General features: G+C 47.1%; 8 protein-coding genes across 8 annotated transcripts; 5 read left to right on the top strand and 3 right to left on the bottom strand.

Annotated features, from left to right (window-relative positions):
• Nucleotides 1–1,819: 1,819 nt before the first annotated feature.
• Nucleotides 1,820–2,342, top strand: MONOS_5151 (uncharacterized protein; the record flags this gene model as incomplete). Its single annotated transcript, XM_067875275.1, has 2 exons — nt 1,820–1,998; nt 2,078–2,342. The coding sequence occupies 2 exons, from the start codon at nt 1,820–1,822 to the stop codon at nt 2,340–2,342; spliced, it is 444 nt and encodes a 147-aa protein (XP_067725741.1).
• A 332-nt stretch (nt 2,343–2,674) lies between these two features.
• On the top strand, nt 2,675–2,920 carry MONOS_5150 (uncharacterized protein; the record flags this gene model as incomplete). Its single annotated transcript, XM_067875274.1, has 1 exon — nt 2,675–2,920. The coding sequence occupies one exon, from the start codon at nt 2,675–2,677 to the stop codon at nt 2,918–2,920; it is 246 nt and encodes an 81-aa protein (XP_067725740.1).
• A 1,160-nt stretch (nt 2,921–4,080) lies between these two features.
• MONOS_5149 (uncharacterized protein) lies at nt 4,081–4,674 on the bottom strand (the record flags this gene model as incomplete). Its single annotated transcript, XM_067875272.1, has 1 exon — nt 4,081–4,674. The coding sequence occupies one exon, from the start codon at nt 4,672–4,674 to the stop codon at nt 4,081–4,083; it is 594 nt and encodes a 197-aa protein (XP_067725739.1).
• Nucleotides 4,675–4,692: 18 nt separating this feature from the next.
• On the bottom strand, nt 4,693–5,062 carry MONOS_5148 (uncharacterized protein; the record flags this gene model as incomplete). The annotated part of the gene is made up of 2 exons (XM_067875271.1): nt 4,693–4,941; nt 5,042–5,062. The coding sequence occupies 2 exons, from the start codon at nt 5,060–5,062 to the stop codon at nt 4,693–4,695; spliced, it is 270 nt and encodes an 89-aa protein (XP_067725738.1).
• A 1,701-nt stretch (nt 5,063–6,763) lies between these two features.
• On the top strand, nt 6,764–7,896 carry MONOS_5147 (uncharacterized protein; the record flags this gene model as incomplete). Its single annotated transcript, XM_067875270.1, has 2 exons — nt 6,764–6,969; nt 7,335–7,896. The coding sequence occupies 2 exons, from the start codon at nt 6,764–6,766 to the stop codon at nt 7,894–7,896; spliced, it is 768 nt and encodes a 255-aa protein (XP_067725737.1).
• Nucleotides 7,897–7,980: 84 nt separating this feature from the next.
• Nucleotides 7,981–8,718, top strand: MONOS_5146 (uncharacterized protein; the record flags this gene model as incomplete). Its single annotated transcript, XM_067875269.1, has 2 exons — nt 7,981–7,996; nt 8,048–8,718. 2 exons carry the CDS (start codon nt 7,981–7,983, stop codon nt 8,716–8,718), a joined length of 687 nt encoding a protein of 228 aa, XP_067725736.1.
• Nucleotides 8,719–8,944: 226 nt separating this feature from the next.
• MONOS_17728 (uncharacterized protein) lies at nt 8,945–9,642 on the bottom strand (the record flags this gene model as incomplete). The annotated part of the gene is made up of 2 exons (XM_067870676.1): nt 8,945–9,534; nt 9,636–9,642. 2 exons carry the CDS (start codon nt 9,640–9,642, stop codon nt 8,945–8,947), a joined length of 597 nt encoding a protein of 198 aa, XP_067725735.1.
• An 874-nt stretch (nt 9,643–10,516) lies between these two features.
• On the top strand, nt 10,517–21,350 carry MONOS_17727 (uncharacterized protein; the record flags this gene model as incomplete). The annotated part of the gene is made up of 2 exons (XM_067870675.1): nt 10,517–10,529; nt 10,564–21,350. 2 exons carry the CDS (start codon nt 10,517–10,519, stop codon nt 21,348–21,350), a joined length of 10,800 nt encoding a protein of 3,599 aa, XP_067725734.1.
• Between the last annotated feature and the right edge of the window lie 2,486 nt (nt 21,351–23,836).

Raw genomic sequence — 23,836 nt, 5'->3', positions numbered from 1 at the left:
TCAAACAGCTTGTTCCCTCTGGGAACTATTCATTTGGAAAAATAATACACAGTATTCGTCTTCTCTTTTGGCTTTCTTCTTCGATTTCTTCTTTTTGTCAGGCATTTTTTGTGGAAGATATTCAAAAAGAGCATTTGAAGTGCCTTCAGAGCAGTTTGACCAAAAGATCACGTTAATTGAGATTGAAAGATATTTCATTCTGTGCAAAATTGAATCCTTCTGATGCGATGTGTCTTGCAGCTTGCAATTAGACAATTTCCAGTTTGTGTGAATTCTTTCGATCAACGAACACATTCAAAATTATTTCCTCTTTCATCATCTGCTGCTCGATCCATACAAGCATACTCTCCATCCATCTCTCACTCCTTTTCTTCTTCTTGCATGTGTGCCTCCTTTAGTGATGCTAGTGAAGCGGAGCAGCCAGTTGCGAATCGAGAGAAAGAGTTCAACAAGATAAAATTCCAGTGATTGAATTATTTAAGGTTGCTGTGTAGATCTTATGGTAAATGAAAGTGTGCTGATCGACAGGCTCGAGCTCAATCACCATGTTGCTATGCGTGAAACCGGATTGATGTGACCTTGTTCTTTAGCTTGTCAAATAAACAGATGAATGCTTCTGAATGGACATCTGCATTCGTGCTGGCTGCTGAGCGAGTAAAGGCTTTCTTACCCTTCACCATCTTCTCCACAGCTTGTAACAACTGTTGATTTTGATTTTGCATCAGTCTTTGTCTTTAGTTCTGATTCGTAACCATCTTCTGCGTAAGCTTTTGCTTCTTCTTCTTTTTTATTTTTTTTTTTTTGTTTGCTTGTTAATCAGTTTCTGTAATTACTCATTTCTCATTCTCTCCTTCTTGAGTGTAGAGCACTTTGAGGAAGATGAGGTTGTTGACAGGCAGAGGCATGGAGTTCAATGGAGGTTACGAAAGAGAAAAAAGGAAGAAGCTGGTTGATGAGAGAGAAGATTTCAGAGAAGAGGAAGAGGAAGGACAGATTTTGGATGATGAATTTTTGCATAGTGTACATACTCATCCAAGGAGTGTGACGCTTGTTTTTGTTATTCGTTTGGAAGCAAGCGGGACAATCATATTATGATAAAAGTGATTGGAGAGAAGAAGGAGATGCGTGTAGAGTGGGAGGGGTTTGTGGGGAAGACAATTGTAAAGAGGATAATACAATAGGACGGTGAGATGTGTGTCACGTTTATTGGGGAGAGGCTGTTTTGGAGGAGAGAGTTGAGAAGAGAAGTGGGAGAAAAAGAGAGAGGAGATTGTTTATTGAAGAGAGATGAGTGAAAAGTGAAAAGTCTTGTGCAGAATTTGCGTTTGACATTTGATGGGAAATTGTTTATTTTCAATTCGGACACAGAGAGAGAGAGAGACGATAGACGAGTTTGCTGCAATTGAAGATGCTGTGATTCATTAAAGTTTTTTGTTGATATTGAAATAAAAATGAAGTGTGTAATCTGCCGAGTCTACAACAAGGAATGGACGATTTGGTTGTTAACTCTGGCATATTCGATAATTGCCAAGAAGAGAATTAAATTTCGGATCTGTCCAAGGAATCGTTCTGTGTATCAAATAGTTGCATCATCTGCGTTCCGTAAGATGTTAAGTCTTCTTCGGGTTGATTTAGATGTTTTCTTTTCTATTTTTCTTCTTCTGCGCAATGATGGAACTGCTGGTTCTGTCGCCTACAGCGATTGCGCTGAATTTGCCGGAAGAAAGATAAGAAGAAGAAGAAGTTGGAAAGGAAAAGGAGGCGAAGTGGATGAGTGGGCTGGCAGAGCAGCTGTAGGAGAAGGATAAGATCATCTGGGATGAATCAGAGGAAGATTCCAGAGCTGAGCGAGAAGCACAACACAGAGGTGAAAGAAGTGAAGCAGGTGAAGGAGAAGAAGTGCTGGGCTCAGCAAAGAGGAGTGGTGAGCGTGGATGGCAAGCGGAAACTTGTGGGTTGGGGGGTTACAATTTCCATATCTTCTTCATTAATTTATGCGTATGGCTGGCGGTTCCATCTTTGATTTCCTTGATTCTGCCGTTGGGGCTGTGTGAAAAGTGCATGTGCTGACGACAAGCAAGCAGAAGATGCTGTTCAAGGAGTCAATTGAGAAGCAGAAGTCAGAGATTGCGCAAAAGAAGCATGAGATAATCAAAATGAAGGTGTTGTATGAAGAGACAATGGAATATCAGGCTGGGCAGGTGAAGGTGCTGGAAGAGAAGACGGGGAGTGGAAAACTTGTTAGTGGAAGGGAAGGTGTGACAGAGGAGAAATGGGTCAGTGCGAAGGACGGGTCGAGGATAAAAAGGAGGAGGAACAGAAACAGAGGCGGAGAACATTAGGAAGCGGAGGAGGGTGAAAATGAAGAAGAAAGAGATGCATGTGCGCTGTGTGAGATTCAGGTGTTGCAGTGAAAAGAACCAAAGAGAAAGGACGAAGATTGGATGTCAACAGAAGTACCAATAGAAGTAAACAAAAAGGAAGGGAAGACGAGTGTTGTGCAGCGGCTGCATACGCTTCTTAAGCAGAAGACTAACCGCAGAGACTGTGAAGAGTCGGAGTGGATTGTGAAGTTGTTGAGTGTAACGGGGTTGAGAAATCTGATACAGGTGGTAAATCTTTACTGGAAGTACAGATGATGATGGAGCATCCGATAAAAACGGTCTCTGTTTTGATGGTGCATGTGGAATACGAAGCGATGCATGCGTTTCGGTTGCCACAAACGCGGAGGTCGTCAGTTCCGATGCAGATGCTGCTGATGCCGCTAAAGACCGGGCTGCGACAGAAGCTGGCGCGGACGCTGTCGATGATCCAGGGAATATTTAGAGACAAGATAGCGGCAGACCTGGGCAATGGCAGCGCTGGGTGGGAAGGTGTGGTGCTTCCAAGGCAGGTCCATGTGGACTTTATTTATATATGATTGGGGGAGAAATTCTTGTTGAAATTGAAGAAATAAATTGTGTGGTTGGCGAGGATGTTTGGGGAAGAGCTGTTCCGGAAGGAGTAAATTGAAGGTGAAATGCAGTTTTCCTAACAACTTGACGGTGCTTGAAGTTGTATCGAGAAAAAATTGAAGTGTCTTTTGGTTGCTTGAGGAGATACAATCGGAGAAGAGATTTGCTGAAATATCTGTGTTTCCTGCGTTTTTACTGAACTTCAGGATAGAAGCAGCTTCTGGATGTTTGTGACGAAGCTGATCTGCGAAATCCTCATCTGCAGTCTTTGAACAATGAGATTATGAAGACAGAAAGATACACTGGACAACTTAAAGCAGGAGCTTTATGCAGTATCGAAGGTGGCTGGGGAATGGATTGGGCTGAAGCTACCAGTGGAGATTATACAATCGGTGGTGGAGAAGAAAGAATGGCGGTAGGCGTTGTTCCAGATGGTGCGGCTGCTGCGAGGGCTGTTGCGGCTGAAGCTGTGGAAGAACGACTCAAAAAAAGGCGATCTGCTTTGATTTTCCTTTGGAGGATGGGCAGCGAGTGGTGCGGTTTCTGCAGACGGTGGCATGAGGAGGGAGTTAATAGCAAAGCCTTGCTATGTTCTTCATTGGCATTGACATCCTCCTTTTCGTATTCTTTTTCTAATTGTTCTTCCTCTTCCTCCTACTCCTCTTTCTATTTTTCCTCTTCTATTCTTCACTTATCGATTTTTATGTTTTCAATTTTTCTTCTTAACTTGATTTTGTTTCATCTATTAACCTCATTCTCCTTCCATCACTTGTTTCTTTTCACATTCATTCTCTTTCAAAAATTTTTTTGAAAGTTACAAATATATAGTTAACATTGAGAATGTTTTGTCTTCTTTTTGCTTATTTCTGAGTAAATAACAGAAAATAAGAAGGTGAAGAAGGTGAAGAAGAATAAGACAAATATTGTTTTGAACAAATTGGAATGAAATGTTGTGAAATTGGAGTGTTTAATGAATCAGGAGAAGAAAGAGGAGAAGAAGAAGGAGAAGAAGATGATGATGAAAAAGAAGAGGAGGAAGAGGAGGAAGAGGAAGATGAAAAGGAAGAAGAAGAAGAAGAAGAAGAAGAAGAAGAAGAAGAAGAAACACTTTAAGAACAGAAGCTCCTTACGAATTTCTCGAGCAGTTCTTGAATGAGGAGCTTCCAACTGAAACACTTCCCGAAGTCGAACTGTCAATCGAAATGATGCAACCTTCAGACAATTTCACTCCATCGGCATCAATTCCATTCAGCACAGCATTTCCACATTGCCCAATCTCAACAACATTTCTTGTTAATTCAACCTGTTCCAGCTTCACATTTATCAATGATATTTCATCTCCACAAAACAGAAACAATGATTTCTTGAATGATAGCATTGTTATTGAGCAGTTGTCAACATGCACAATTCCATTTTCGACGCTCAGCAATGATGAGTTGAGTGAGACAGATAGAATGCTGTTTGACTCACCAACTGAAGAAAAATCAACAAATGAAAGAGATAATTGACCATTTGTTTCATGGATAAGAGAACCGCCTGAATAGGAAAATGACTGATCAAAGTTGAATTTCAATCTTTCAATCCGAACAATCCCTGTTGTTGTGATGATGCTTCCCTCGTCACTAACAATTGTTGAGTTCAGATGAACCAAAGCAGATGAAATAGATTCAAGGGAGCGCACAATAACATTCAACGCACTGCTTTCTCCATTGATGATCATTTCCCCTTATATCAACAGCTACGAATTGCGCGAAGGGATGATGTATTGCATTCCAACATCTAATGACTCACAAGGAAAACGAAACTCTCCGCATTGCTTGCTGTCTTCCCAGTTTTTATCAGCAGAAGATACAAATAGCGTCTCACTCTGGTATTTCACATCATTCAGCTGAATATCCATTTCTTCTTCTAAAGAGTCTGTTTCGCAGTCCCGTATTGTAGGATATTTCACAAAATGTGCTCTGAAATATGCAGCAAACTTTCTAAGCTTAAAAATAGAAATTTAACATTTTAATAGAATAATATAGCATTTAAATGAAAGATAGATAAAAACCGTTTGATTTGCGTGTTTAACATCTTTATCAAACTTGTGGGAGGATTCTTTGCATTAATTGAAATTCCAGTTGCATTCTGTGCAATGAAAAATTATTATCAAATAAAAATTTGATTCATTAACGAATCTCAATTTTTAACTAGAAAAAGAATCCATACAAACTATGAACATTTTATATATCAGCAGTTACAGAATAGTTTAAGCAAATAAAACAATAATTCATAACAAAAATGAAATTTTAATTTTGATAAGAAAACAGAAACATAATTTATTGTTTAAATAATTTTTTGAAAAGAAGAATTTCACAATTATCAAACAAACTTTTCCATGAAAGTTTGTTTGATAATTGTGAAATTCTTCTTTACAAAAAATTATTAAACAATAAAGAAATTTGAATATTATTTTTGATCAAAGCAAAAAATGTTTATTGAGCTTTCATTATACTTATTTTTATTTTATAAAAAACATGTTCAATAGCACTATTGAGAAGCACAATACTGCACAATTTTTTTGGTTGTGAAATGAACTGTCAGAGTTTATTTCAACATATACAAGAATCATTCTTATTATCATATTACAAGTGAAATTGCGTATATTTTTACAAAACGAACATCCCAGAAAATGCAAAATTTCTGAATCTTGTTCCCATAGTGAAGTGACAGCAGTTATTTAAGTAGTGATAGTGTTTTTGGATCAAGAAACAGTATAATGCAGCCAGGGAGAAAAAACCTTCTTGATACGGGAGAACTTTTATTTTTGTGGTATAAGCGGGAAACACACACCCACAAGAATCTGAGAGTATAATTGCCGCTTCTACACATGGTGCATCAATCAATATTCGTTATAGTTTATTTGACTGAATAAGCGCAATTGAAAATGAAGAGCTCATTCATGGAGGCGATTTCCATTTTTCAAATTTGGAAAAAAACTAATATTGATTTCATCAAATTTCAGCAAGTGTTGCGCAAATCGTGGAGAAGCGATTTACCGCGTTGATCATATGAAAAATGAACAATACACAGATCTTGCTATTGAAAATTGCTCAATTTTACATTCTTATGGAATGGTGTGTTTCTTACGTCTGAAATATCTTCGGTCATCAGGAACCTTCATTTTTTCAAACTCTCGTTTTGTGAAAAATTGGGATGGAAATTCTTCTGGTTACATATAATTTAATTTCGCTTTGCCGAGTATTAACCATTAAGCACTTTTGATCACAGAAAATATGATTATCTTGAACACAGTGAATGGAATATTTACAAATTCAACAATTTTAGAAGGAGCAGGAATAAACTTCAGTGGACTTTCGGAACAAGCTATTCAGACTCAATTGATAAGATATTGTTTTTTCCATCAAAATGACGCGAAGAACGGAAATGGTGAACTGTTCAGTGCATAAGGGAATAGAGGAAACTCCGAGATTGTGATTGATGGGTGCAAGTTAAGTTCATCATGCGAAAACGGAAACGAGCTGAAGGGCGGATCTTTGTTTATCCAGAAACAGGGGAATATGAACGTTGCTGTGAACAACACCAGATTCAGCAACTGAAATGTACCAAGCGGTGAAGAATTAAATAGAGGAAGAGGATTAGGAGGAGGGATATATCTGCTTATTTCAGATAATAATGAAGTTTGTTCGCTGAAAAACCTGACATTCTTTGAATGCAAAGCGTGGAAAGGAAATAACATATTTGTGGATGCCAACAACTTGACTGAGACAGTTCGAGCAGATAACTTCCAAATAGCTTGGAGGGAGATGAACAAAACGGATTTGAAGGGGTATGAGCGAGTCTCTTGCAATCAAGATTATGCGATTCCTTTAACTGAATTTCTAACTTCATTTTCTGAAAGCGGATATGTTGGAAGTGAAGCAGATGGAGGATATGATCATTCGGGATGCGGATTTTCATTTGCGCCTTGCCATACAATCAGCAAAGTTGTTGAATTGAGATTTGGATCAGTGTAAGAGCAAGGTGTTGTTGAAGTACTCCCATCTTTCCAGCTGGATAGCTGCACAAGGCTTGCCTCGTGTTCTGTTACAATTTTTGCAACAACAAAGGATTCATCTATTTTTGTCTGCAGCAACGGAAGCGGGGATGGGGATGGTTTGATTGAGACAGAAGCAGATGTGTCAATTTCGAATATTACGTTTTCCTTGCCTCCAAGCTTCGTTGAAACGCCTCGTTTGTTTCTGATTCTGTGCCAGCAATCAACTTTGAGCATTGCTAATTGCTCAGTGACAAGGCAAATAGAACGCGAGGCAATTCAATTCAGCATACTTTGTGCAACAGGAGGCGAAATTCATTTAACTGAATTTGAGCTGAAAGAATTGACTTTGGAGATATTGCTGCAGTCGAGCTGAGAGGGCAAGGAACATTATTATTTATTGCAGGATGCACTATTGAAGGGATTGAGAGCCAGACTTCACATGAGCTTATTCACTTGATAGGTGAATCTTCAGCCGACATCAAAATGCTAACAGTCAATGGAACAACACTGGAAAGTGGCAGTGTTATTTCTATTGAGGAAGGAAATGGAATAAAAATACTTTCAAGCGAATTGTCGAATGTGACTCGTAACAACGGGAATGGCTCAGTCTTTTCAGGCGTTATTGGACAAGGAAAGCGAGTGGAGATCAGCAACTTTGTATTTTCGAAAGCTATGTGCCAAGGCGAGATTCCATTTGGTGGGATGGGAGCTTTCAATGTGTCGAATGGAGGAGAGCTGATATTCACTCTGAACAGAGTGGAGAGCTGTGCAGCGCTGGGAGCACAGGGATATGGGGGAGGACTGCATCTGAACTTCGATGTGAATGTTCAGTATTCGATGAAGTCAAACACGTTCACAAGAAATCTAGCTTCAAAGAAAAATGACCTATTTCTGCTTTGATGGAATCCAGAAACGCTGATCAAAGAAGATTTGTGGTTTGGGACAATTGACGAATTGAGCACGCTAGAGCAATATTTCTGGGATATGGACTCATTTGGCAGTCCGTTGATTAATTGCTTAATCAAGAAATATCTGTTTTCTTGAGCATCAGATATCATCTTTGTTGAGGGAGGAAAAAGCACTTTACCGAACTGTGGAAGCGATCCGAATCCATGCGATCGATTGGAGGTTGGTGTCAGCAACCTGAAAGAGAACAAGACGACTGTCCAGATCAACATCCACAACTGGGTTTCTGGAGAGATGAGAAGAGATGGGAAATCGCTGACGATCCGTGGTGTTGCTGACAAATCTGAGCTGAGAATAGAAAGCAACGGTTTCTTTTATGTGGTTGATGATATTTCACCAACAGTACTTCTGCTCAACAGACTTATTTTCAAACTACCAATCTCACCGGTAGAAGGAAACACTGGTGTTATTCAGATGAATGGCGGGCGAGTAACAATATTGAATTGTGAATTTGGAGGAAGCGAAGGCTCTGAAGAGACGGGGAAATTGTGGATTGCTGTAGGAGAAGGTGGAGAAATCCATCTTGAGAGCGTAACATATTCTTATCTGACTTTTCTGTCGAGCTTCGGGATTGCTCGTTTGGAGAGAGGGAAAATGTCCATCAACAATCTGAATGCGTCTCATGTTGCATCTGAAAGAAATGTATTGCACGAGAAAATTAAATGCGAAAGCTTTGGAATCAATGTTGAAAATATTTCTGATTGCTTTCGTTGGATTTGTTTTGTATGTTGTTTGGTGCAGAAAAGTCAAGAATGAAGCAGATAATTTGAGGGAGTTAGTGAATGACTGAGTGAGAAAAGATCCGAAAGCATTTGAGATGGTGACGATGGAGATGCCGCTGGAGGAGCAATGGATTTGAGCTGAAAGAGAAGTTGAGAAAAAGAACGTTTTGAAAATATGTCACAAAGATTTTGAATATTCAAAATGTTTGGAGACAAGCATTATCTTCACACTTCTCTTTTAATTCAAAGTTCAGATTTATTTAAAAGTTAGCATCATCATTGTCACTTATTATCGTTCCACTTATCTCTTCTGCATAGCCTTCTTCCTCAATGAGAACAATAGCTTCCTTCCTTCTTTCTTCGTCTTCAACATCCCATTGGCAAACATTTTGAGAATAAGTGCGTCTTGGTTTATTATCAAAATTATTTGTTTCTTCGGCTGTTTCTTCGGCTGTTTCTTCGGCTGTTTCTTCGGCTGTTTCTTCGGCTGTTCCTTCGGCTGTTCCTTCTTCGCATGGAAGCAATTCTGATATTGAATGATTGTCTTTTTCCTCTTCCCATCTTCCTAAAATAAGTGAAAGTGTTTGCTTTCCAATTGGAGAAGAGAGGCAAGAGTATATCTTGCTTGTTGCTTGTTTCTTCGCTCTTTCGAAAGAAACAGCAACCCTCACTTCACTCCATCTTGTATTTTCTTCTTCGTCGAATGGAGCAGCGAAAATCCTTCCTTCTTCGCTGCTCCATAATAGATTTTTCTTCAACTCTTTCACCCTCAGCTTCGGTGAGACTCTCACCTGAAGCCGAGGGGTGTATGGGAGGAAGTGCCTATTGATTGAGGCACTTCCTATCTCATCTGTTGATGAGTTAAATCTTTTTTTGAAAAAAGAGATTAGCTCATCAACAGATGAGATGTCCTCTCGAGAGTTCTGTGCTTCTCTCGAGAGGACACCAAACTCTCCATCAACCTCGCTTTTTCCGTGTCCTTCTGCAAAGAAGGAAAGCGAGGTTGATGAGAATGTTTTGAAGATTTTTGATGAAGGATAAAGAAGAAAATGCAGAAAAGAGCCATTCCGAAAATGGGGACCGCAGTCGGTCCACACTTTGAGCGATCTGTTTGTACGTGAAGAGTGAAGAGTGAGTTCAAGTGCATTTTCAAGGCAGTCGATATTCTATCGACTGTCCTTGGAAAGCACTTCTGAGAAAAAGTGGAAACTAGATTTGCTATTTCTTTTGTGTTGTGATTGATAAATAACAACTCCCAGGTGAGAAACTTCTTTCTTTTCATAAAAATCTCTGCTCACCTGGGATTGTTTTATTGGGAGGCACCAGTTTTGTTTGTAATCGAGAATAACAATTGTTTGTCCGAATGAAAGTTCTTCAATACATTTATGATAATAATTTCTCTGTTTGTTCTGGATTATTTGATGAATTTCTAATAATCTTTTTTCTTCCCTTTCCTTCAACGTTAAATGTCTGATTCTTTGAATCTTCGTTAATATTTCTCTTCGAGCACACAAATTACACACATCAGTTCTTCTTTTTGATTTTCTTAAATTTTTTGAAAGTGTGTAAAAGTGTGAATAGCTAAGTTTAACATCAATTTCCTTCACCATTTGCTTCCAAAGCGAATATTTGGATCCATTAATTATACGTATTTCATTCTCAAACCATTTTTCATCTTCGTTTTTCGAAGTTTGATCAATTATATCGTTTGAAGATTCTTTCAAAAATGAGGACATCATCTTCTTTTTCATTTTAGAATTTTTTGATTCGATTTTTGATGAATGCAATTCTTTCTCGATAGATTTTTCATTTGTCACATTCATATTAATATTATGTTAAATATTTGTTTCATCAAATGAATTTCCGTTATTTGTTTCAGTCAGTACATGGAAGAAAGAAGTTTGGATAATTGAATCAGACGATCAGCTGGAACTTGCAGCGCTGCTTGAAGAGGCAGAAGACATGGCGCAAGAGGCGGCAGCTGGGCATGCAGTGGGAGATGAGCAGCTGGAACTTGCAGCGCTGCTTGAAGAGGCAGAAGACATGGTGCGAGAGGCGGCAGCTGGGCATGCAGTGGGAGATGAGCAGCTGGAACTTGCAGCGCTGCTTGAAGAGGCAGAAGACATGGCGCAAGAGGCGGCAGCTGGGCATGCAGTGGGAGATGAGCAGCTGGAACTTGCAGCGCTGCTTGAAGAGGCAGAAGACATGGCGCAAGAGGCGGCAGCTGGGCATGCAGTGGGAGATGAGCAGCTGGAACTTGCAGCGCTGCTTGAAGAGGCAGAAGACATGGCGCAAGAGGCGGCAGCTGGGCATGCAGTGGGAGATGAGCAGCTGGAACTTGCAGCGCTGCTTGAAGAGGCAGAAGACATGGCGCAAGAGGCGGCAGCTGGGCATGCAGTGGGAGATGAGCAGCTGGAACTTGCAGCGCTGCTTGAAGAGGCAGAAGACATGGTGCGAGAGGCGGCAGCTGGGCATGCAGTGGGAGATGAGCAGCTGGAACTTGCAGCGCTGCTTGAAGAGGCAGAAGACATGGCGCAAGAGGCGGCAGCTGGGCATGCAGTGGGAGATGAGCAGCTGGAACTTGCAGCGCTGCTTGAAGAGGCAGAAGACATGGCGCAAGAGGCGGCAGCTGGGCATGCAGTGGGAGATGAGCAGCTGGAACTTGCAGCGCTGCTTGAAGAGGCAGAAGACATGGCGCAAGAGGCGGCAGCTGGGCATGCAGTGGGAGATGAGCAGCTGGAACTTGCAGCGCTGCTTGAAGAGGCAGAAGACATGGTGCGAGAGGCGGCAGCTGGGCATGCAGTGGGAGATGAGCAGCTGGAACTTGCAGCGCTGCTTGAAGAGGCAGAAGACATGGCGCAAGAGGCGGCAGCTGGGCATGCAGTGGGAGATGAGCAGCTGGAACTTGCAGCGCTGCTTGAAGAGGCAGAAGACATGGCGCAAGAGGCGGCAGCTGGGCATGCAGTGGGAGATGAGCAGCTGGAACTTGCAGCGCTGCTTGAAGAGGCAGAAGACATGGCGCAAGAGGCGGCAGCTGGGCATGCAGTGGGAGATGAGCAGCTGGAACTTGCAGCGCTGCTTGAAGAGGCAGAAGACATGGCGCAAGAGGCGGCAGCTGGGCATGCAGTGGGAGATGAGCAGCTGGAACTTGCAGCGCTGCTTGAAGAGGCAGAAGACATGGCGCAAGAGGCGGCAGCTGGGCATGCAGTGGGAGATGAGCAGCTGGAACTTGCAGCGCTGCTTGAAGAGGCAGAAGACATGGCGCAAGAGGCGGCAGCTGGGCATGCAGTGGGAGATGAGCAGCTGGAACTTGCAGCGCTGCTTGAAGAGGCAGAAGACATGGCGCAAGAGGCGGCAGCTGGGCATGCAGTGGGAGATGAGCAGCTGGAACTTGCAGCGCTGCTTGAAGAGGCAGAAGACATGGTGCGAGAGGCGGCAGCTGGGCATGCAGTGGGAGATGAGCAGCTGGAACTTGCAGCGCTGCTTGAAGAGGCAGAAGACATGGCGCAAGAGGCGGCAGCTGGGCATGCAGTGGGAGATGAGCAGCTGGAACTTGCAGCGCTGCTTGAAGAGGCAGAAGACATGGTGCGAGAGGCGGCAGCTGGGCATGCAGTGGGAGATGAGCAGCTGGAACTTGCAGCGCTGCTTGAAGAGGCAGAAGACATGGCGCAAGAGGCGGCAGCTGGGCATGCAGTGGGAGATGAGCAGCTGGAACTTGCAGCGCTGCTTGAAGAGGCAGAAGACATGGCGCAAGAGGCGGCAGCTGGGCATGCAGTGGGAGATGAGCAGCTGGAACTTGCAGCGCTGCTTGAAGAGGCAGAAGACATGGCGCAAGAGGCGGCAGCTGGGCATGCAGTGGGAGATGAGCAGCTGGAACTTGCAGCGCTGCTTGAAGAGGCAGAAGACATGGCGCAAGAGGCGGCAGCTGGGCATGCAGTGGGAGATGAGCAGCTGGAACTTGCAGCGCTGCTTGAAGAGGCAGAAGACATGGCGCAAGAGGCGGCAGCTGGGCATGCAGTGGGAGATGAGCAGCTGGAACTTGCAGCGCTGCTTGAAGAGGCAGAAGACATGGCGCAAGAGGCGGCAGCTGGGCATGCAGTGGGAGATGAGCAGCTGGAACTTGCAGCGCTGCTTGAAGAGGCAGAAGACATGGCGCAAGAGGCGGCAGCTGGGCATGCAGTGGGAGATGAGCAGCTGGAACTTGCAGCGCTGCTTGAAGAGGCAGAAGACATGGCGCAAGAGGCGGCAGCTGGGCATGCAGTGGGAGATGAGCAGCTGGAACTTGCAGCGCTGCTTGAAGAGGCAGAAGACATGGCGCAAGAGGCGGCAGCTGGGCATGCAGTGGGAGATGAGCAGCTGGAACTTGCAGCGCTGCTTGAAGAGGCAGAAGACATGGTGCGAGAGGCGGCAGCTGGGCATGCAGTGGGAGATGAGCAGCTGGAACTTGCAGCGCTGCTTGAAGAGGCAGAAGACATGGCGCAAGAGGCGGCAGCTGGGCATGCAGTGGGAGATGAGCAGCTGGAACTTGCAGCGCTGCTTGAAGAGGCAGAAGACATGGCGCAAGAGGCGGCAGCTGGGCATGCAGTGGGAGATGAGCAGCTGGAACTTGCAGCGCTGCTTGAAGAGGCAGAAGACATGGCGCAAGAGGCGGCAGCTGGGCATGCAGTGGGAGATGAGCAGCTGGAACTTGCAGCGCTGCTTGAAGAGGCAGAAGACATGGCGCAAGAGGCGGCAGCTGGGCATGCAGTGGGAGATGAGCAGCTGGAACTTGCAGCGCTGCTTGAAGAGGCAGAAGACATGGCGCAAGAGGCGGCAGCTGGGCATGCAGTGGGAGATGAGCAGCTGGAACTTGCAGCGCTGCTTGAAGAGGCAGAAGACATGGCGCAAGAGGCGGCAGCTGGGCATGCAGTGGGAGATGAGCAGCTGGAACTTGCAGCGCTGCTTGAAGAGGCAGAAGACATGGCGCAAGAGGCGGCAGCTGGGCATGCAGTGGGAGATGAGCAGCTGGAACTTGCAGCGCTGCTTGAAGAGGCAGAAGACATGGCGCAAGAGGCGGCAGCTGGGCATGCAGTGGGAGATGAGCAGCTGGAACTTGCAGCGCTGCTTGAAGAGGCAGAAGACATGGCGCAAGAGGCGGCAGCTGGGCATGCAGTGGGAGATGAGCAGCTGGAACTTGCAGCGCTGCTTGAAGAGGCAGAAGACATGGCGCAAGAGGCGGCAGCTGGGCATGCAGTGGGAGATGAGCAGCTGGAACTTGCAGCGCTGCTTGAAGAGGCAGAAGACATGGCGCAAGAGGCGGCAGCTGGGCATGCAGTGGGAGATGAGCAGCTGGAACTTGCAGCGCTGCTTGAAGAGGCAGAAGACATGGCGCAAGAGGCGGCAGCTGGGCATGCAGTGGGAGATGAGCAGCTGGAACTTGCAGCGCTGCTTGAAGAGGCAGAAGACATGGTGCGAGAGGCGGCAGCTGGGCATGCAGTGGGAGATGAGCAGCTGGAACTTGCAGCGCTGCTTGAAGAGGCAGAAGACATGGCGCAAGAGGCGGCAGCTGGGCATGCAGTGGGAGATGAGCAGCTGGAACTTGCAGCGCTGCTTGAAGAGGCAGAAGACATGGCGCAAGAGGCGGCAGCTGGGCATGCAGTGGGAGATGAGCAGCTGGAACTTGCAGCGCTGCTTGAAGAGGCAGAAGACATGGCGCAAGAGGCGGCAGCTGGGCATGCAGTGGGAGATGAGCAGCTGGAACTTGCAGCGCTGCTTGAAGAGGCAGAAGACATGGCGCAAGAGGCGGCAGCTGGGCATGCAGTGGGAGATGAGCAGCTGGAACTTGCAGCGCTGCTTGAAGAGGCAGAAGACATGGCGCAAGAGGCGGCAGCTGGGCATGCAGTGGGAGATGAGCAGCTGGAACTTGCAGCGCTGCTTGAAGAGGCAGAAGACATGGCGCAAGAGGCGGCAGCTGGGCATGCAGTGGGAGATGAGCAGCTGGAACTTGCAGCGCTGCTTGAAGAGGCAGAAGACATGGCGCAAGAGGCGGCAGCTGGGCATGCAGTGGGAGATGAGCAGCTGGAACTTGCAGCGCTGCTTGAAGAGGCAGAAGACATGGTGCGAGAGGCGGCAGCTGGGCATGCAGTGGGAGATGAGCAGCTGGAACTTGCAGCGCTGCTTGAAGAGGCAGAAGACATGGCGCAAGAGGCGGCAGCTGGGCATGCAGTGGGAGATGAGCAGCTGGAACTTGCAGCGCTGCTTGAAGAGGCAGAAGACATGGCGCAAGAGGCGGCAGCTGGGCATGCAGTGGGAGATGAGCAGCTGGAACTTGCAGCGCTGCTTGAAGAGGCAGAAGACATGGCGCAAGAGGCGGCAGCTGGGCATGCAGTGGGAGATGAGCAGCTGGAACTTGCAGCGCTGCTTGAAGAGGCAGAAGACATGGTGCGAGAGGCGGCAGCTGGGCATGCAGTGGGAGATGAGCAGCTGGAACTTGCAGCGCTGCTTGAAGAGGCAGAAGACATGGCGCAAGAGGCGGCAGCTGGGCATGCAGTGGGAGATGAGCAGCTGGAACTTGCAGCGCTGCTTGAAGAGGCAGAAGACATGGCGCAAGAGGCGGCAGCTGGGCATGCAGTGGGAGATGAGCAGCTGGAACTTGCAGCGCTGCTTGAAGAGGCAGAAGACATGGCGCAAGAGGCGGCAGCTGGGCATGCAGTGGGAGATGAGCAGCTGGAACTTGCAGCGCTGCTTGAAGAGGCAGAAGACATGGCGCAAGAGGCGGCAGCTGGGCATGCAGTGGGAGATGAGCAGCTGGAACTTGCAGCGCTGCTTGAAGAGGCAGAAGACATGGCGCAAGAGGCGGCAGCTGGGCATGCAGTGGGAGATGAGCAGCTGGAACTTGCAGCGCTGCTTGAAGAGGCAGAAGACATGGCGCAAGAGGCGGCAGCTGGGCATGCAGTGGGAGATGAGCAGCTGGAACTTGCAGCGCTGCTTGAAGAGGCAGAAGACATGGCGCAAGAGGCGGCAGCTGGGCATGCAGTGGGAGATGAGCAGCTGGAACTTGCAGCGCTGCTTGAAGAGGCAGAAGACATGGCGCAAGAGGCGGCAGCTGGGCATGCAGTGGGAGATGAGCAGCTGGAACTTGCAGCGCTGCTTGAAGAGGCAGAAGACATGGCGCAAGAGGCGGCAGCTGGGCATGCAGTGGGAGATGAGCAGCTGGAACTTGCAGCGCTGCTTGAAGAGGCAGAAGACATGGTGCGAGAGGCGGCAGCTGGGCATGCAGTGGGAGATGAGCAGCTGGAACTTGCAGCGCTGCTTGAAGAGGCAGAAGACATGGCGCAAGAGGCGGCAGCTGGGCATGCAGTGGGAGATGAGCAGCTGGAACTTGCAGCGCTGCTTGAAGAGGCAGAAGACATGGCGCAAGAGGCGGCAGCTGGGCATGCAGTGGGAGATGAGCAGCTGGAACTTGCAGCGCTGCTTGAAGAGGCAGAAGACATGGCGCAAGAGGCGGCAGCTGGGCATGCAGTGGGAGATGAGCAGCTGGAACTTGCAGCGCTGCTTGAAGAGGCAGAAGACATGGTGCGAGAGGCGGCAGCTGGGCATGCAGTGGGAGATGAGCAGCTGGAACTTGCAGCGCTGCTTGAAGAGGCAGAAGACATGGCGCAAGAGGCGGCAGCTGGGCATGCAGTGGGAGATGAGCAGCTGGAACTTGCAGCGCTGCTTGAAGAGGCAGAAGACATGGCGCAAGAGGCGGCAGCTGGGCATGCAGTGGGAGATGAGCAGCTGGAACTTGCAGCGCTGCTTGAAGAGGCAGAAGACATGGCGCAAGAGGCGGCAGCTGGGCATGCAGTGGGAGATGAGCAGCTGGAACTTGCAGCGCTGCTTGAAGAGGCAGAAGACATGGCGCAAGAGGCGGCAGCTGGGCATGCAGTGGGAGATGAGCAGCTGGAACTTGCAGCGCTGCTTGAAGAGGCAGAAGACATGGCGCAAGAGGCGGCAGCTGGGCATGCAGTGGGAGATGAGCAGCTGGAACTTGCAGCGCTGCTTGAAGAGGCAGAAGACATGGCGCAAGAGGCGGCAGCTGGGCATGCAGTGGGAGATGAGCAGCTGGAACTTGCAGCGCTGCTTGAAGAGGCAGAAGACATGGCGCAAGAGGCGGCAGCTGGGCATGCAGTGGGAGATGAGCAGCTGGAACTTGCAGCGCTGCTTGAAGAGGCAGAAGACATGGCGCAAGAGGCGGCAGCTGGGCATGCAGTGGGAGATGAGCAGCTGGAACTTGCAGCGCTGCTTGAAGAGGCAGAAGACATGGCGCAAGAGGCGGCAGCTGGGCATGCAGTGGGAGATGAGCAGCTGGAACTTGCAGCGCTGCTTGAAGAGGCAGAAGACATGGCGCAAGAGGCGGCAGCTGGGCATGCAGTGGGAGATGAGCAGCTGGAACTTGCAGCGCTGCTTGAAGAGGCAGAAGACATGGCGCAAGAGGCGGCAGCTGGGCATGCAGTGGGAGATGAGCAGCTGGAACTTGCAGCGCTGCTTGAAGAGGCAGAAGACATGGTGCGAGAGGCGGCAGCTGGGCATGCAGTGGGAGATGAGCAGCTGGAACTTGCAGCGCTGCTTGAAGAGGCAGAAGACATGGCGCAAGAGGCGGCAGCTGGGCATGCAGTGGGAGATGAGCAGCTGGAACTTGCAGCGCTGCTTGAAGAGGCAGAAGACATGGTGCGAGAGGCGGCAGCTGGGCATGCAGTGGGAGATGAGCAGCTGGAACTTGCAGCGCTGCTTGAAGAGGCAGAAGACATGGCGCAAGAGGCGGCAGCTGGGCATGCAGTGGGAGATGAGCAGCTGGAACTTGCAGCGCTGCTTGAAGAGGCAGAAGACATGGCGCAAGAGGCGGCAGCTGGGCATGCAGTGGGAGATGAGCAGCTGGAACTTGCAGCGCTGCTTGAAGAGGCAGAAGACATGGCGCAAGAGGCGGCAGCTGGGCATGCAGTGGGAGATGAGCAGCTGGAACTTGCAGCGCTGCTTGAAGAGGCAGAAGACATGGCGCAAGAGGCGGCAGCTGGGCATGCAGTGGGAGATGAGCAGCTGGAACTTGCAGCGCTGCTTGAAGAGGCAGAAGACATGGTGCGAGAGGCGGCAGCTGGGCATGCAGTGGGAGATGAGCAGCTGGAACTTGCAGCGCTGCTTGAAGAGGCAGAAGACATGGCGCAAGAGGCGGCAGCTGGGCATGCAGTGGGAGATGAGCAGCTGGAACTTGCAGCGCTGCTTGAAGAGGCAGAAGACATGGCGCAAGAGGCGGCAGCTGGGCATGCAGTGGGAGATGAGCAGCTGGAACTTGCAGCGCTGCTTGAAGAGGCAGAAGACATGGCGCAAGAGGCGGCAGCTGGGCATGCAGTGGGAGATGAGCAGCTGGAACTTGCAGCGCTGCTTGAAGAGGCAGAAGACATGGCGCAAGAGGCGGCAGCTGGGCATGCAGTGGGAGATGAGCAGCTGGAACTTGCAGCGCTGCTTGAAGAGGCAGAAGACATGGCGCAAGAGGCGGCAGCTGGGCATGCAGTGGGAGATGAGCAGCTGGAACTTGCAGCGCTGCTTGAAGAGGCAGAAGACATGGCGCAAGAGGCGGCAGCTGGGCATGCAGTGGGAGATGAGCAGCTGGAACTTGCAGCGCTGCTTGAAGAGGCAGAAGACATGGCGCAAGAGGCGGCAGCTGGGCATGCAGTGGGAGATGAGCAGCTGGAACTTGCAGCGCTGCTTGAAGAGGCAGAAGACATGGCGCAAGAGGCGGCAGCTGGGCATGCAGTGGGAGATGAGCAGCTGGAACTTGCAGCGCTGCTTGAAGAGGCAGAAGACATGGCGCAAGAGGCGGCAGCTGGGCATGCAGTGGGAGATGAGCAGCTGGAACTTGCAGCGCTGCTTGAAGAGGCAGAAGACATGGCGCAAGAGGCGGCAGCTGGGCATGCAGTGGGAGATGAGCAGCTGGAACTTGCAGCGCTGCTTGAAGAGGCAGAAGACATGGTGCGAGAGGCGGCAGCTGGGCATGCAGTGGGAGATGAGCAGCTGGAACTTGCAGCGCTGCTTGAAGAGGCAGAAGACATGGCGCAAGAGGCGGCAGCTGGGCATGCAGTGGGAGATGAGCAGCTGGAACTTGCAGCGCTGCTTGAAGAGGCAGAAGACATGGCGCAAGAGGCGGCAGCTGGGCATGCAGTGGGAGATGAGCAGCTGGAACTTGCAGCGCTGCTTGAAGAGGCAGAAGACATGGCGCAAGAGGCGGCAGCTGGGCATGCAGTGGGAGATGAGCAGCTGGAACTTGCAGCGCTGCTTGAAGAGGCAGAAGACATGGCGCAAGAGGCGGCAGCTGGGCATGCAGTGGGAGATGAGCAGCTGGAACTTGCAGCGCTGCTTGAAGAGGCAGAAGACATGGCGCAAGAGGCGGCAGCTGGGCATGCAGTGGGAGATGAGCAGCTGGAACTTGCAGCGCTGCTTGAAGAGGCAGAAGACATGGCGCAAGAGGCGGCAGCTGGGCATGCAGTGGGAGATGAGCAGCTGGAACTTGCAGCGCTGCTTGAAGAGGCAGAAGACATGGCGCAAGAGGCGGCAGCTGGGCATGCAATGGAAGATGAGCAGCTGGAACTTGCAGCGCTGCTTGAAGAGGCAGAAGACATGGCGCAAGAGGCGGCAGCTGGGCATGCAGTGGGAGATGAGCAGCTGGAACTTGCAGCGCTGCTTGAAGAGGCAGAAGACATGGCGCAAGAGGCGGCAGCTGGGCATGCAGTGGGAGATGAGCAGCTGGAACTTGCAGCGCTGCTTGAAGAGGCAGAAGACATGGTGCGAGAGGCGGCAGCTGGGCATGCAGTGGGAGATGAGCAGCTGGAACTTGCAGCGCTGCTTGAAGAGGCAGAAGACATGGCGCAAGAGGCGGCAGCTGGGCATGCAGTGGGAGATGAGCAGCTGGAACTTGCAGCGCTGCTTGAAGAGGCAGAAGACATGGCGCAAGAGGCGGCAGCTGGGCATGCAGTGGGAGATGAGCAGCTGGAACTTGCAGCGCTGCTTGAAGAGGCAGAAGACATGGCGCAAGAGGCGGCAGCTGGGCATGCAGTGGGAGATGAGCAGCTGGAACTTGCAGCGCTGCTTGAAGAGGCAGAAGACATGGCGCAAGAGGCGGCAGCTGGGCATGCAGTGGGAGATGAGCAGCTGGAACTTGCAGCGCTGCTTGAAGAGGCAGAAGACATGGTGCGAGAGGCGGCAGCTGGGCATGCAGTGGGAGATGAGCAGCTGGAACTCGCAGCGCTGCTTGAAGAGGCAGAAGACATGGCGCAAGAGGCGGCAGCTGGGCATGCAGTGGGAGATGAGCAGCTGGAACTTGCAGCGCTGCTTGAAGAGGCAGAAGACATGGTGCGAGAGGCGGCAGCTGGGCATGCAGTGGGAGATGAGCAGCTGGAACTTGCAGCGCTGCTTGAAGAGGCAGAAGACATGGCGCAAGAGGCGGCAGCTGGGCATGCAATGGAAGATGAGCAGCTGGAACTTGCAGCGCTGCTTGAAGAGGCAGAAGACATGGCGCAAGAGGCGGCAGCTGGGCATGCAGTGGGAGATGAGCAGCTGGAACTTGCAGCGCTGCTTGAAGAGGCAGAAGACATGGCGCAAGAGGCGGCAGCTGGGCATGCAGTGGGAGATGAGCAGCTGGAACTTGCAGCGCTGCTTGAAGAGGCAGAAGACATGGTGCGAGAGGCGGCAGCTGGGCATGCAGTGGGAGATGAGCAGCTGGAACTTGCAGCGCTGCTTGAAGAGGCAGAAGACATGGCGCAAGAGGCGGCAGCTGGGCATGCAGTGGGAGATGAGCAGCTGGAACTTGCAGCGCTGCTTGAAGAGGCAGAAGACATGGCGCAAGAGGCGGCAGCTGGGCATGCAGTGGGAGATGAGCAGCTGGAACTTGCAGCGCTGCTTGAAGAGGCAGAAGACATGGTGCGAGAGGCGGCAGCTGGGCATGCAGTGGGAGATGAGCAGCTGGAACTTGCAGCGCTGCTTGAAGAGGCAGAAGACATGGCGCAAGAGGCGGCAGCTGGGCATGCAGTGGGAGATGAGCAGCTGGAACTTGCAGCGCTGCTTGAAGAGGCAGAAGACATGGCGCAAGAGGCGGCAGCTGGGCATGCAGTGGGAGATGAGCAGCTGGAACTTGCAGCGCTGCTTGAAGAGGCAGAAGACATGGCGCAAGAGGCGGCAGCTGGGCATGCAGTGGGAGATGAGCAGCTGGAACTTGCAGCGCTGCTTGAAGAGGCAGAAGACATGGCGCAAGAGGCGGCAGCTGGGCATGCAGTGGGAGATGAGCAGCTGGAACTTGCAGCGCTGCTTGAAGAGGCAGAAGACATGGCGCAAGAGGCGGCAGCTGGGCATGCAGTGGGAGATGAGCAGCTGGAACTTGCAGCGCTGCTTGAAGAGGCAGAAGACATGGCGCAAGAGGCGGCAGCTGGGCATGCAGTGGGAGATGAGCAGCTGGAACTTGCAGCGCTGCTTGAAGAGGCAGAAGACATGGCGCAAGAGGCGGCAGCTGGGCATGCAGTGGGAGATGAGCAGCTGGAACTTGCAGCGCTGCTTGAAGAGGCAGAAGACATGGCGCAAGAGGCGGCAGCTGGGCATGCAATGGAAGATGAAAGTCGACACTTCGATGAAGAGTTTTTTATATTGATTTCTTTTTTTATTTAGACTTATTAATGTTTTTGATATGTCAAATTGAACATTTGATAATTGTTTATTGTTTATAATTGTAATGTAATCTTTCTGTTCTTGTGAGAAATTTGTTTTTGATTTGTATTGATTTGATTCAAGTTCTTCTTTGGAATTCAATGAAATATTTCGTTTGTTTTCTCCAATGGAGTTCTTTTTAATATTAAGAGAATGATTATCATATTCCATCAAGTTTGGAGAAGTAATATTTGGTATTTCTTTTTCTTTCTTTGTATTCAGAAACACCATATCATCTTCAGATAATTCTTCAATAATAGAATTTCGTTTTTTCCTTTTCTTTATGCAACATTCTGTGGTGTGTTTTCGAAGCCACCATTCACAAAACGAAAAATTGAAATGAGTCATTGCTTCAAAAAATATTAAAAAAGGTTAAATTAAGAATATATATAAACGTTTTCGAGCAGTTGGCGTATAGGGCTTTGATGAACGAATCACTCCATAATCATGACGTTTCAACATTCTTTTGGCATGAACAATGTTGTTCTTTGTGCAACTCCACCCCGCTTGAAACAGCTCTTGCTCCTCCACAACATTCAAAAATGTTTGCAAGAGCAAAACTTTGTCTTTTTTATTTAGTAAATCGTATAAAATTCCACAATGAAACAGAACTTTGGTATATTTTTCTTTTGTAAATAAAAACAAACTTTTTTTATAATTAAGAAAAACAATAATAATACAATACCATTCAAACACTCAATGAATGATTGCTTAATTTTCTTTCCATTATTAGAATGGTTTAAGTAATATAATATTAGTTGATTCTCTGTGTTATTTGAACACTGGTTCAAATATTTTTTCAGTTCTCGACAAATTTGAGATTTTCTGCTTTGAGAATAAGTATCAAATTGCATTTGTTTGATAATAAATATTTTATTTTGGTAACGGAATGATCAACATTTTCTGATCATTTGTGATCTGATTTTCAGATCAATTAATATTTTGTGACTTTTCAAAAAAAAATACCCATCTACTATTTCTTTATGGGGCACTCTAACATTGATAAATTCTGTGCTTGCCATTTTTATCAGAGCAGTTTATCTGTGAATTTGTGCGAAATAAAGAATTAATACAAATAAGTTAATTTGTTTGGATTGTTTTATTGATTAATCCTCTTTCTGTTATTCACTAAAAAAAGAAGAAGAAGGGATTGATGAAAGATTTCTGAGAATTTGAACATAAATTATAATTGTCCAATTTTTTCAATTTATTTAAAATGGACATGCGAGAATTGAATTTTAACACAGGCACAATGATCTGAACTCAGCAAACCACCAGCCATGAATGTGCCACCAAATTGTTGTGCTGAACTTTTACAAATATTCACATCCAAAACTATTTATATAAAAATAATTCTCGAAAAATGTGGGACAGAATATTTCGCTTCATTTTTTTTCATTGAAAAATGATGAGCTTTTTATTGATTTTCAGCGATCAAAAAATAAATAAAAAAGACTCAATTGTCGAAATTCATGTGACGTTATAAAAATTTTTGGAAATGATTTCAACGAAGTTTGTTTTCATATATAAAATTCTAATTATTTAATGTTATCAGAAAAAGTTTAAAAAAGCTCTGAGAGAAATATAGTTATTATTGTCTGTGCAAAAAAAGATAGAAAATCCATATTTTCCTCCACTTCACATATTTTCAAAATACTCCAAAAAGAAGATAAATGTGTAAACATTTCAATTTCATTAAGTTCAAGCAAGTTCCTTCAAGTGCTAAACCTTGTCATTATAAATAATCAGTCTGAATAAATCAAACTATTTTTTTTTTTTAAATTGTTAAAAGAATTTGATCAATTTGTTTTTGGATACAAGAATGAACACTAATATCAATTGGGATTAAAAATAAAATTTGTGTGATCATTTTTGAAATCATAACTTTTTTCGGAGTGTTTATGTAATGATGATTTATTGTCATTTGTTAAATAATTTTCATTTAAACATTAAATGTTTATCAATCGTTACAAAAGCCAAAGTTTGACTTGAAATAATAAAAGGTTTTTCATAAAAAAAATCTGTCACTTTTCAGGGTCCATTTTAGAAATATTCTTCACAAATGTTCAAACCGAAATTATTGCAGAAAATATATGATATGTGTGACTATTTTTGAAATCATATTTTTTCTTTTAAAATTTTCGGTTCTAAAATTTTTCTTGAATATCAATGAACAAAAATTGAAAAGTGAAAAGGCTTATTGAATTCATTTTGTTTTTGATTCGGAAAAATCATTTGGTTTTTCAAACAATTATCAAGCTTTTTCTCTTTTGAATCAAAAAATATTTTCAAAAAGCAAACAATCATTAAAAAATCAAAACCCAGAAAAAAGATATGATTTCAAAAATAATCACCCATATCAAAAATAATCACTCATTTATTATCTGAACTTTGAATTCTTTTTGAGAATATATCTTGCCTTTTGCATTTTCAGAATATTAATGACG

The sequence above is a fragment of the Monocercomonoides exilis genome, assembly GCF_001643675.1.
Source record: "Monocercomonoides exilis strain PA203 chromosome Unknown scaffold28-1221067, whole genome shotgun sequence".
NCBI lineage: Eukaryota > Preaxostyla > Oxymonadida > Polymastigidae > Monocercomonoides > Monocercomonoides exilis.
This window is presented reverse-complemented; position numbering and strand designations above follow the sequence as displayed.